The sequence below is a fragment of the Sphaeroforma arctica genome, assembly GCF_001186125.1.
Source record: "Sphaeroforma arctica JP610 unplaced genomic scaffold supercont1.163, whole genome shotgun sequence".
Lineage (NCBI taxonomy): Eukaryota > Ichthyosporea > Ichthyophonida > Sphaeroforma > Sphaeroforma arctica.
The window spans coordinates 51095-63850 of record NW_014040395.1 but is presented as its reverse complement, the minus strand read 5'-3'; the positions used below and the strand labels follow the sequence as shown (position 1 = coordinate 63850).

Sequence of the window (12756 nt, the reverse complement as noted above, 5' to 3'; positions counted from 1 at the left end):
ATATTTATATTTATATACATATATATAATTATAAATATAATTATATACATATATATACTAATCACATACTCAGATCGTGTATTATAGGTTACTCACAATGAATGTGTACAATGCATGCGTATAAGGCTGACGGACAAGATGGCCGTGCCCGGTGCCAGGTGTCTAATCTCGTACATATTTCTTCAAATATAACAGAAAATAAATAAAACTGATAGAAAGCACGGTTCAATAAAACGTATAACGGTTTGTGCCGGCTTTAAACAGGCAATTTTACAATATTCATGTGAATTCGTGGCCCCAAATGGCGCCTACGGCGCCAAAAGGCCTACAAAAAGCCTCTCGGGCTTTTAGTTTTATCACGTTTTGGCCAGCACACTTACCCAATAGGTGATTTAATTCGATGACGTAAGTATGCCGTCGTGATTTTGAGCATTCCACACCCCCCCCCTCAAGAGACCTAAGACACCCTCCCTGAGATTAAAATTAGATTTACAGAACAGAAAGGCGTCTAATTTAGAAGGCTACGAGAAAGGTAAAGAAACACTTGACGTCAGAAGTTCATGCCGACCAGTGTCCCGATACACAGCGTAGTTCAGGATGTCAGACCTAAAACCACTCACAAACCGGAAGAATATACCGGAGGAAAGCTCTGGGGCGTACAAACCACTCTCATTAATACCAGAAGTGGGTAGATTCGCATTGTCTGGGGGGATTGGCAATACAATCTTCTTCAAGCTGAACCAGTACTTATTCCAAGATGTCGGTATATCTGGAAGTATTAGTTGGACACTGGCGTATCTCTTGTCGATCCCTCTGCAACAGGTACGATATACTTACCCGATGACAACGTGATTATTCGCTGATGGCGGTTTGATATTCTGCTCAAACACTGAAACCAATCGTGATTAGTCGGAACAAGCTCAGATCACGGAGGGTAGAATCTATGTTGGGCTATTCTTGTATTTCGGGCGTGGTCAATAGAGGGCAGTACACGAGTATGTATGTAGGACATACAGTCATCGCAAGCTTCGTTCCCACGCATAGAATGGACACTATGTACTGACTCGTGGTTTGTTGGATCATCTTTAATTCCTTGTTTTCTGTATGATTATATTCTGTATCGGACGCACGTGCAGGTACTTTATAATTTACGGTTACCTTAAAAGCTTGTTATCTGACTTGAATAAGCCTTTCGTCGAGTACTACGTCTGTAGATTCACGACATAGTGTAGTCGCTCTGCATTTGTTGAGTATAACATCCGTTAACTTCAACCCAATCGGCACCTTTGCCAAGAAATGTACAATGTGGTGTGTGCGCACAATCATGCCATTTTTAGATGATGGACGTAAAAGTTGGCAATATGACAAAATGATTCCTGCATTATAATAGTTCACTAATGAATACTAACACAGGGGTTTCACCTTTCTTAGATACTTCATCGGCATATAGTCTATCTGGGAGTGAAAAACGGGACCAGCTCGTATTTCGTCGAGTTGTTTAGGCTGTATGTGAGCTACTCCATGTCAATAGTCGTCGGACTACTTCTGAGCTACGTCATGGAACAGCTTGGAGTCGATCATGAGTATGTCTTGTATTGAAGGGATGGTGCTTATATTTTTTTTAGTATATTCATCATGATAGCATCAGGGTTACATTACGGTCCTTCAAACAAAACTCAGCCACTTATTATGTTCCTTGGTAGCAGTGGTCGGGTGCGCACTCATGCTATATGACTGACCGTCAAATACAACCCTCGATGTCGCGCGTGCAAGACCTAACTATGCATATTGTACTTGGCAACTAAATACGTTCTCTCATATCCTAAGATATCTACTTACCACACACATTGGCACACTCGAGCATGCACATATGTCCAGCTAGTATGAACATCCTAGTATATTTACGCACCACACACATTGGTATACTCAAGCATGCACATGCGGCCAGTTAGTATGAAGATCATATATCCTAGTATATCTACGCACCACACACATTGGTATACTCGAGCATGCACATACGTCCAGCTAGTATGAACATTACATATCCTAGTATATCTACGCACCACACACATTGGCATACTCGAGCATACACATACGTCCAGCTAGCATGACCATCACATATCCTAGTATATCTACGCACCACACACATTGGCATACTCGACATACACATACGTCCAGCTAGTATGAACATCACATATCCTAGTATATCTACGCACCACACACATTGGCATACTCAAGCATACACATACATGAAACGCACGACCGATATTCTAGCAACAACAGTGATTTCAGTTCAAAACCTCTTAAAAAACGTATCGGTATGTCCGCTTGTAATTTGTCTTCACAGAGAAGCACGTATTTTCTGCGAACTCAAATACCTTTCTTGAGTGTAGTGCTCGTGGAGACCTCTGCGATATATCGCAAGACTAGCATAACGGCATTTTATCGATGGATTTAAAAGGAAAAGTTCATTTTGAGCGATTAACTATCTGCATCGCACGGCAGTAGACATGCGTAGACATACTAGGCTATGGAAAAGGTTCAGTGTCTATGTCACAATCAGGCGGTAGCATAGACTTGATTTCTTCTATTCATAGTGCGCACGCGCTCGGTAGCTGTGCGGCGATATTAGGAACACATCAATACACTCATAGTTGCTCTACATCTCCTACTACTAAGCCGTCCTCTTTTAAACAAACCCGTTGTATTCTCTTCTGTGCACAGTGTCGCCTGGGGCGTGAACGTCATCGCTACTGGGATAGTTTCCTACGTGATGGTGAACAGGGCTATGGGTAAGCAGACAACCGATTGAGTTATCTCTTGGATCTCTCGATATGGTATATGAACCTGACTAGTAGTCAAGAAACCCCGTAGTCGATGAGTATGCTCTGTGTTAGGAGCTGACAAGTATCATACAGCAAGCGAGGTCGACAACGTGCTGGACACTCAAACAACATTTCATGCCTGAACTTGAAGGAAAAGTTGGACATAGAATCTCCGCTTTTGAGAACGGCCTGTCATTTAGACAGTGTCGAATTTTAGAAGTGGATATGTACCATCAACTCCAAATAGCCAAATGTGAGGTGCCGCGAATTTCGCAAGTTTCGCATTCCTTGACTTTAATTTCACCATCGAAGCTGGTGGCACACATAATAAATAAATTTAGGAACAAATGTATCATTGAAATAGTCATGAATTATTGTGCATACGACAGGGTGTTGACGGTAAAAAATGGAAGCGCGCACACAGCGGAAAAAGTTGTACCAAAGATTTTCCACCGTCGTAGTTAAAAAAGAAAAACAGCTGCGGAGTTCGGTGCCATATATTGACCAAGTGTAGCGAAGGCATCGTCAACAGAGGGCATATCATTGGCATAGTGGAGAAATTGGTTGCATGGATCGCCGAAAAGAATCAACCAGAACACCTCATACGCAACAGACTTGGTAGGCATTGCATTCTCATCGATATAACGCAGTCGCAAATGCGAGCGGTGCTTTGTCAAGCAATCACTTGTGTCTGCAGGGATTCCACAATATCCACTGGTTGAAGCAGCGAGCGCTTTGCGACTTGTCCGGAAAAGAAATTGCGCTTAATAAAGTGATTTGACAGCCGAGCCATTTCCATCAACTAGATTAGTTGATCCCTGCTTTTAAAAGGTACACCTCGATCGACGCTCTTATGTTTTGCAAATCTCCAGAAGTGGACTAGAAGGAGCGAGAAGATGTGGATCCGAGTCACATTCAGACATAAACACTCGGATACTAAACTTGTGGCTGCCACAGACGCGATAAACAACGTTTCCCAATTAATGCGGCGGCCGATTTTTGTGAAGAAATACTGAAAGCGAGATAGGCTACTACACAGGTTAATCGAGCAAGCTTATAATTGATAAGGTAATAATGTCATGGAAAATTTATCGACAACGTCTGCTGACTGATAATAAAAATGCAAATACAATTATAATGTTTAGTTTCTCTTTTACTTTCTATATATAACGTATAATTATGGACGCACCTCTTAGTCCTCTGACCCTCAATCACGTTCTGCGACGAGAGCATTGAGGGAATCAGGTCTCTAAATCACAATTTACAACGATCCAACGTATATGGTATAGCACGAGGTCCTTGGCATAGCATGTCTCGCTACTTATGTCTGTATCCGAATGTATTTACACCTACCATTTACGAATGTATGAAGATGGTGTACATGTGGAATAAAAGTGCTGCGATTCAGGATAGCACAAGAAAACCCCTCGTCCATACAATATCGCAACCTAATTGACCAAACACCTACGTCTACACCGTCTGTGCTGACCAGTATCATCTCCGCGACCATCAACTACACAGAGGAATGTTCTTCCATTCCGTAGAACGATCCCCCAGCCCTGGCACCTGCGCCATCATGCCCACTTCGTTGTGACGCACTGGATCGCTGGGACACCCGAGAAGAACCACTGCCACCACCGTGGCCGCCTCGGTTATACATGGAAGAGGCACCGCTATTGTTGTTCAAACTTCCCCTCGGTCCACCGTTTTGGTTGCTTTGATACATAGAGCCGCCAGGTTGCATCGTTTGACCGGGAGGACCTCCGGCCGACATACCACCCTGGGGATAGAAGGCCTTCTGATACACCATCATTTCTTTCTCCTTGGCCCTCTGACTCTTGACATAGAACGCACCGATCACGCACAGAATTAGACCCACGGTCCCGAAGACGACACCAGCTCCAATACCGACAGCCATTGTGATGGAAGTCTGCTCGGCTGCATCGTCCTCGACCTCGATATCTTCGATACCATTTCGGCTGCTGAACTCTCCCTCCGCAAACGGAACAAATTCAAGCAGACCGTGTCCAATACCACCAGCAACTTCTCTGCGCTTCATGAAGTCCATACCACCAATGTGCTGAACATCTTCGATGTCAGCGAAGGCGTCGTACTTCCAACTGTCCTCCTCAATTGAACGTCTCCTTCGGCGTGCGGTCGAGTCTTCGTACTCTACAATCACATACCAACAGAACATATAAGACGATGCGTTCTGCATAGTCTCTACTGTCTCACCGGCCTCACAAAGCCATTTGTCAGTCATGGGAATAATAGTATCGATCTTGGGTGGTATATGATTAGGATCAAGTACACGAACTACCTCACCGTAATCGTCATATACTAACTCACCCGCTTCGTTGGTCGCATCCATCATGATGTCACCGACTCCTAGATGGAACACGGGTTTAAGAATGGCATCCAACTCCATTTGAGTCATCGAATCATCATCGTTGTAAAAGTAGTCGTTTTCACCGCACGATCCCTCAATCTTCTCTCCCAACTCGTTGGCGTAATGTCTCTCGACCTTCTGAATCTCGGCGCTCTTGATGATCAGTGCTGTCTTGTTAGTCCAAAGTTCGATGGTCCAGTACGTATCAGATCTATCGGGAGTGAACGCATTCGTGTCACGATCGGTCTGGAACGTGTCATCGGATCTGAGCCTGACAGTGGGCTCGAAAGCGTCGCTGAGCTGGAATGGATCTTCTTCACAGAGTCCATTGGTGTCGATGTTGAAGGTGATATTAGCGTGCTGCCCCTCATCTTCACAGCCCACAATACCGGGCACACAAGCCAAGGGCAAGTTCTGAATGTGATAAGTCGCAGTCAGATCACAAGACGTGATTTGGAATGAAAGTTTCTGCATACAATAACTGTTCTCATTCTGACATTCCTCGGCACAGTCACCTGTCACGACCCAATCGCTAACAGTTGTTTGATCATCTTCCATACTGTCCTTATCCACTAGAACCCCACCCGTGGAGTCGAGGGGATATATACCGTGTGGGCATGGGACAACTAGAGAGATCTCCACTACCGACGTATTGTCGTTAATAGCGGCTAGATCCAAATCTGTGATAGCCGCATTGATCTTCTCGATGATACTATCTCCATCTGTTGGGTCGGTGCCATTATTTCCCCCTCCTGATGGTGTACCTTCGTCTGTGCGTACGTGGACGTCCGTACAAATCTTGTTCAAACGGTCGATACTGATAGACATCTGCGCTAGGGCCTCACCCGTACGCAAATGTGAGAAGGCAAAAAAGTCACTCTCCTCAAAATCATCCATCGTGATTTCTTCCTCGAAATTCAATTCGACTGCCGCATCATATGTAGTGATGGTAGCCAAGTCTGTTACTGTGGCACCACAATTTGTCATATAATTGAAGGCAACACTCACTCCAGCGTTAGCTCGGCAGTTCACAGTCTGGATCTCCAAAAACCCGCGAGACATTTTGTTGCTATCAGTACTTAACTTACAAGAGCCGAAGTGGATATCAGTCAACGCACGGGTATTGAAATACGGACCAGCGTCACCAGCGATAACTAACGAGTTACTATATATGTGCATGCCTTTGGGTGCATCATACAGATCATACATGAAGGAGATATTCAAGGGCTGAGGGTCCTCAAACTGACATGACGACCCTGTGGACGAGTCTTCCAATGTGATGTCCTTGATACTCGCACCCAGGGCGTCTATATAGAACGCAGCTGGTACGGACGTACTATCAGCTCTAACAATTGTACCAGCCGTACCTACAATCTGCACCGCCTTTGTGACATGCACAAATCTATCAAGCTCATAGACTCCTGCGTCCAGAAGCAGAGTATCACCATCTGCTACCGAAACCAACTGAGTTTGGATAGTATTGACACCTGGTGCAACACTGTAGTCAGTTGCAAGCACCTGCCAGGCGGCACACAATGCAACCGTGACAATTGGCCTGAACATAGTGACCAAGCGTGCTCTGTTTTAGTATTTGTTGTTACGTTTACAAGAGATGATAATATGTTAAACTAAGCAATGGGTACTTAATAGTGAGCGGTACCAAAACACGTTGTTTGTGATGCTGTGAGCTATGGCTGAATGCAGCAGTCACCGTGTAAACTGAACCACCTACAAGAAACGCTGCAAAGACTACGAGTTATTGAGCCGCCTCTTAGCACGGGTATAGTTTGAAAGCAGATACTAGTGTCGTGTAACGAGAGTTAATCCCTAATGTATAAGTACGTAGTTGACCTTTTTTATCTAATGCAAGCGAGGCCAGCACAAAGTGATGAGTTTAAAGTAGTCTTCAATACTTTATGTTGTATATTTCCTGCACCTGTTTGGACGAATGTGATAAACAATGGTTCGTTAAATTGATTTGTATTCCGTAGGCCTCTTAATTTTAAAATTATAGATATTTCGCAAACAATAGCATTTTTTAGTTTAAAAGAATGTCGAGGTGAAAAACCTACCGACTATTTAGTATTTACACTGAGTCTGTGAGACTTGAGTGCAGTCACCTGTGACTTGTGCGGCGATGTGGGACTGAGTGAGGAACTGTGGGACTCGGCTGGAGCGAGGGTGCAATTCTTTGCAAAATTCTCAATAGCTGGCGCAGATTCACAGTAAAAATAATAAAATAGGTAAAATAACTACAATTTAGCGAATGGGATTTAGAATCTAGAAGCTACCGAATCAATGCACTCTTCCGCGCCTCCAAAGTTTAATAGAAAACAGATACAATTGGTCATAATTAAATTGCGGGAAATCAGAGCATTCTATTATTTGGTTGAATGTGAAGTGTGCTCTGAAACATTGTGACAAACAGGAGGTCTTCGCCTCTTCGGACTCATTTTTTAATTTTTAGGCGGGTAAAAGGCAGTTAAAATATTTGAGTTAAAAATATTGGCAGGTTTTGTCTATCCTACTAGTAGCATGAGTACTTTAGTTTTCTTGAAATATTTAAAACAACAAGGCCGCGTGCGCTCAGCGCTCAGGCCTCAGACTCAGAGCCTCAGGTCCTCAGAGGCAAAGAGGGACAGTCCTCTCTACTAGTAGAGGGCTACTATTTTTAATTAGTATTACATAGTAGAGTGCCCAGAGGCGATCCAATTTAAAAAATGTGGAGTATGGTTTGTCTAGAAATATAATCGCATTTGAAAATATGCTAAGATTGAAAATATGGTCTTTAATACATTAAAATAAACCAATGAACCACCTACAATCACGTAGGAATTCTTGACTGCTGCATGGTAGGTTAGTTTTTATTACGTGAATTTCAAAACAAAAACCATAGCTTTCTAAAACACTTCAGTTCCGAGTTTCGACTCTGGCACTGAACAAGTTCCCCCGTAAAAAAAAAAAGTCAAATTGCTTTAGTTTTTGGTATTTGTTTTTACATTGTTATTTTATTGAAACAAAAACAAATAACAAAAACAAATATACCCTTTTTGAAGAAAAAAAACATCAACCTGAAAGTGGAACAAGCATGACCAGCCCCACCGGCCCACCTCGGGCCGGGGCCCAAGATCATTCGCATAAGTGATCAGACCATGTGACATCTGCTGTTTTACATATTCATTGTAAATATTTACATAGCCTCCTAAAAAGAACAGTTTTTTTCTTCATAAATAGCCTTCTAATAAATTGAAACAGGTTTGTTGTAAAAAAACACAACGGTGGTTCAAACTTCCAAAGTTCCAGCAACAAGCCAATTTCAATTTTCATCGGAGGAGGGTGGATACGCCTACTAAAAATAAATAAACACCAATAGACGTCATGGGTAATGTCATGGGTCATGCCGTCAGCCCGTCTTGGGATTAAAAATGCACCAGGCTATAAAATAAACAAGCTAACATAAATATTACAGACGACGTCATAATTCCAAAACAGGCAATATGTATTGTATATGTAGACGTCTTTTGAAAAATAGTAAAGCATAGGTCATATGATATACACATCTGACATCACATATATATACATATGTAAACAACGCTGTCCTTGCCTGCCTCATTTGTTTAAAAAACATGTTGAATATATACCTTGAATATGTAAACCAATGCTCGTAATATACGGCGTCTAAGACTAAAATATAGGGTAAATATATACATCATGTATACTAACGTTCTCTTATAGACGACGTCTTAATTCAAAAACATAGTGTCCTATTCGCAGTCACGCGTTTTACCAACCATATACAAATAAATCCAGATTTGTACTGCACCCCTGTTTCGATAAAGAGTAGCTTCCTATTTATACAACTTGATATACGCTCTTGAGATCACTGTATCTGTCGAGCTTCCGAAATTTGAAATACATACTGGCATCCACCAAATGGCACTACACATCTTCGTTGCAGGCAAATCACAGACTACGCACGATTCTGCAGGGATGCATTACTTTCACTGATATTCAGGATTGGTTTTCCGGAATTGTTGATTGAACATAGGCATAACATTATTATTAATGTATACTTCCCAGAATCCGTTCCAATGCACATGCCCAGTGCCGACCAATGTTTAAAGCTTCATACCTACTTTCTGAATGAGAATTTGTCTAATAGCATAATCTGGCCTGCTTTTGACATTCACCATGTCAATGTTAGAGTTTCAGTACTTTGTTTAATATATTTCGATGGCTGTTAGGCATAGTATCAAACGCTATGTACAATATGGTCTCACATAATCATCGAGAAACCTGACTCCCTAAGGAAATCTGAATACTACTTACATAAAAATACACAAATAGGTCATGTAATAAATAGCATTTTGGACATCGAACAGCACACGTGTTCACGTGTTCAATTCAAAAAATCATAGCCTTCTGAAAATTGAACAAAAAAATACTTTGAATACAATTGCAATGCAGTTCGTTTATCTGCTCATTTTTAGCCTTCTTCTTTGTATAAATGTGTTGTGTCATCATACGAGGCCCAACTAGGCGAGTTAACACATTACAATAAGATTATAAGTGTGTATTTGCCAGACCTGCATGTATTTTATTCATATTTAGTGACAAGAAGTTGTGACTTGTGACAACTTTGAACTATCGCTTGTGGTAAAAAAAACAAACATAAGAAACAAAAAAAATGAATTAAAAAAAATTGGCAGTTGTTTTGATTTCGGGGTTTTTTCAATAAAAATATATAAAAAGACAAGTCTTGCCCGTTTTCATATTTTGTTTTGTAAAAACATAATAAATATATTTAACTCTTCTCTTGGGCTGTTTGTTGGGCGATGTTTTGATTTTTTTCTAAAATTGTTTTTTATTAGAAAAGTATAAGAAATATGTTCGTTTAAACAAAATAAAAAAATACATACGAGTATGTATGTACAAGAAATAAAATATGCACAACAAGCGGCAGGCCGAGTATGGCCCGAGGGCCGAGGGCCGAGGTCTAAGAGCCCAAGGCCCGACTGCCCAGTGCCCGAGGAAAAATGCATTTATTGAAAAAAAAATAACAAAATAGTAAATATATACATGAAAACTTGTTGCAAAGAGTACACCCCATCCCGTAAACGACATTTCTAAAAGCGGTCTGTTATTTTGTCTCTTACCAGTCACCAGTCACCACTCACCACTGTCACCAGCGTCCAGTTGTAATAGTACATCATCTATTAATATAATACAACAGTTGTGGCTATTTTACGAAGCTCGGCTTGAAAGAAACTTTTGTTAGAAATAAATATCTTCTTGTAATTTAGTTGCAAACCTGGTTACCTGCCGCCGTACAGGAGGTTGGTATTTATTGTTTTATTTTTGTTGACAGCTAAACCACAGCAGGCGAAAACCCCCCCAAACTTGGTGTATAAAGGCTTTGGGACTGATTGCCCTAAAAGTATTATTTTTGGGATCAAAGGTGCAGTAATGTATATAGAGGGACACTTTTTGGACCTAAGATTGTAGCGATGTCTGCACCACTGTCCACACCCAAGTCCCAAGGATCGAACACTCGATTCCTGCTTGACCGAAATCGATACCTACAGTTTGTTCGGTGCTGTTGCGCAACTATTTATGTCCCACTCAACACCAAATATCTTTGGGGCACTTTGGACTTTGGACTTTGGACTGTTGATGGGGGCCATCAGAGTCAGACCCATCGCTAACAGCCTCATACCGTCTCGATTTTGGGCTTTGGGCTTTTGGCACGAACTGACGAACATCTACTACACGGAGATAGAGATGATATTATAGCCATCTATCTCGCTGATAAAGTATATCTATCTATCTCATACTACTTAGTATAATACGCAGACGAGGTATCTAAGGTAGTTCTGAGGGGTGCCTGCTATCTAATACATTTATCGCGCTCGGTCACGTCCGTGGCTCAGGCACGCAGCAGCAAGGTTTAGAAAACGCACATCTAGAGACGTTACACAACACACCCCAAAGACAACATGCAGACCATCAAATGCGTGGTAGTGGGCGACGGTGCGGTCGGAAAGACTTGCTTGCTCATTTCATACACAACAAATAAGTTTCCAAGTGAGTATGTGCCCACTGTGTTCGATAACTATGCCGTCACTGTCATGATCGGAGGCGACCCTTATACTCTAGGCTTATTCGATACTGCCGGACAGGAAGATTACGATCGTCTACGTCCCCTATCGTACCCACAAACAGATATTTTCCTAGTATGCTATTCAGTCGTCGTCCCAAGTTCATTTGAAAATGTACGGGATAAGTGGGTGCCAGAAATTGCGCATCACTGCGCCAAAACTCCCTTTCTTTTGGTAGGCACACAAGTCGATTTGAGAGAAGACCAACAAAGCATAGCGAAGCTACAAAGACTAAAGCAAAAACCTATCCAGTACGACCAAGCCGAGCGAATGGCTAAGGATCTCAAGGTGAGCATATGTGTGTTTATTCAAGGACTGTTTATAGTATTATGGCGGATATTAACTTTCTTTAGCGTTATTCTTTAGAGTTGTTTACGTTACGTTTGTAGGTAGTAAGTTTAGGTTATAGACATGTTCCGAATTGTTGTCGACGTCGCAAATGCCGAAAACTACTTCGTAGGGTCTATATCGTGTATTTACCTTTCCTACTCGAGTTCCTTATCCGAGTCGTGGTTCCTTTCATATTGGTTTGTCGAGCACTGTTATCCCTATTTTCCTTTCATATTGGTTTGTCGAGCTCTGTTCTCCCTATTTTCCTTTCGGTGTTCAACATGATAAGTCACAAAAGCATGTGTACACCTTTTCAAGAGAGATGTTCTTACACTTTCGTCAGCCAGTAGTACTGTCGCTGTAAATGCGTGGCGAGTTTGAAAAGTATGCGAATATTCTTGTATGGAATATAGTTGCAAAACCTCACTTGTCGTGACGTGTATACGTTCGACTTACCGGACAATCGCACCACAAGAACACTGACATGGGACCTGCTTGTATTCTTACTTGATGTTCGTAGGCGGTGAAATACGTAGAGTGCTCTGCACTGACGCAAAAGGGACTCAAGAACGTTTTCGATGAGGCCATTTTGTCGGCACTACAACCCCCAGAGTCATCTAAGAAGAAGAAATGTACACTCCTATAAAGTGCTCCTGTGAAGTGACTTAGCTTGAGTTTGGTTGCTTCTTTCTGATACGCGTTACGAGTTCTGCTGCTATATATTCCCGTGAATCTGTTTTGCATCGGTAATGAGAGTAGAGTATGTATGGTGCGGTTTTTATTATTCAATGCAAAAATGTTCGGTTCACCTTCCGCATTTCCACGTCACCTGCATGCGTATTTCCAAGTATTATTGCACGCTCTTCTCTGCATATCGACAAGTAGTAAGCTCGAGATTACATCATATATAAATGGAAATGGAATACATCCTCCTCGATTCATATCATATGTATATTGCATTTACATTGCTTTATACCTGCAGGCATATAAATATGTCTATACACACACACACATACACACACACACACACACATATATATTCTATATATATATA

At 41.9% G+C, this 12756-nt stretch overlaps 3 protein-coding genes across 3 annotated transcripts; 2 read left to right on the top strand and 1 right to left on the bottom strand.

Moving 5' to 3' along the window:
• Positions 1 to 497: 497 nt before the first annotated feature.
• Positions 498 to 3177, top strand: SARC_03265 (hypothetical protein). Its single transcript, XM_014302946.1, has 3 exons — positions 498 to 822; positions 1432 to 1583; positions 2725 to 3177. Exons 1-3 carry the CDS (start codon positions 598 to 600, stop codon positions 2810 to 2812), a joined length of 465 nt encoding a protein of 154 aa, XP_014158421.1. The 5' UTR covers positions 498 to 597; the 3' UTR covers positions 2813 to 3177.
• A 668-nt stretch (positions 3178 to 3845) lies between these two features.
• SARC_03264 (hypothetical protein) lies at positions 3846 to 7203 on the bottom strand. The gene has a single exon (XM_014302945.1). It carries the CDS (start codon positions 6775 to 6777, stop codon positions 4339 to 4341), a length of 2439 nt encoding a protein of 812 aa, XP_014158420.1. The 5' UTR covers positions 6778 to 7203; the 3' UTR covers positions 3846 to 4338.
• A 3825-nt stretch (positions 7204 to 11028) lies between these two features.
• Positions 11029 to 12367, top strand: SARC_03263 (Cdc42). Its single transcript, XM_014302944.1, has 2 exons — positions 11029 to 11660; positions 12223 to 12367. The coding sequence occupies exons 1-2, from the start codon at positions 11211 to 11213 to the stop codon at positions 12346 to 12348; spliced, it is 576 nt and encodes a 191-aa protein (XP_014158419.1). The 5' UTR covers positions 11029 to 11210; the 3' UTR covers positions 12349 to 12367.
• Positions 12368 to 12756: the final 389 nt, after the last annotated feature.

Coding starts and splice junctions, on each gene's coding strand:
- SARC_03265 (XM_014302946.1), top strand. CDS start 598: ATGTCAGACCTAAAACCACTCACAAACCGGAAGAATATACCGGAGGAA. Junction 823..1,431: donor TGTCGATCCCTCTGCAACAG/GTACGATATACT, acceptor CACCTTTCTTAG/ATACTTCATCGGCATATAGT. Junction 1,584..2,724: donor CAGCTTGGAGTCGATCATGA/GTATGTCTTGTA, acceptor TTCTGTGCACAG/TGTCGCCTGGGGCGTGAACG.
- SARC_03264 (XM_014302945.1), bottom strand. CDS start 6,777: ATGTTCAGGCCAATTGTCACGGTTGCATTGTGTGCCGCCTGGCAGGTG.
- SARC_03263 (XM_014302944.1), top strand. CDS start 11,211: ATGCAGACCATCAAATGCGTGGTAGTGGGCGACGGTGCGGTCGGAAAG. Junction 11,661..12,222: donor GAATGGCTAAGGATCTCAAG/GTGAGCATATGT, acceptor TGATGTTCGTAG/GCGGTGAAATACGTAGAGTG.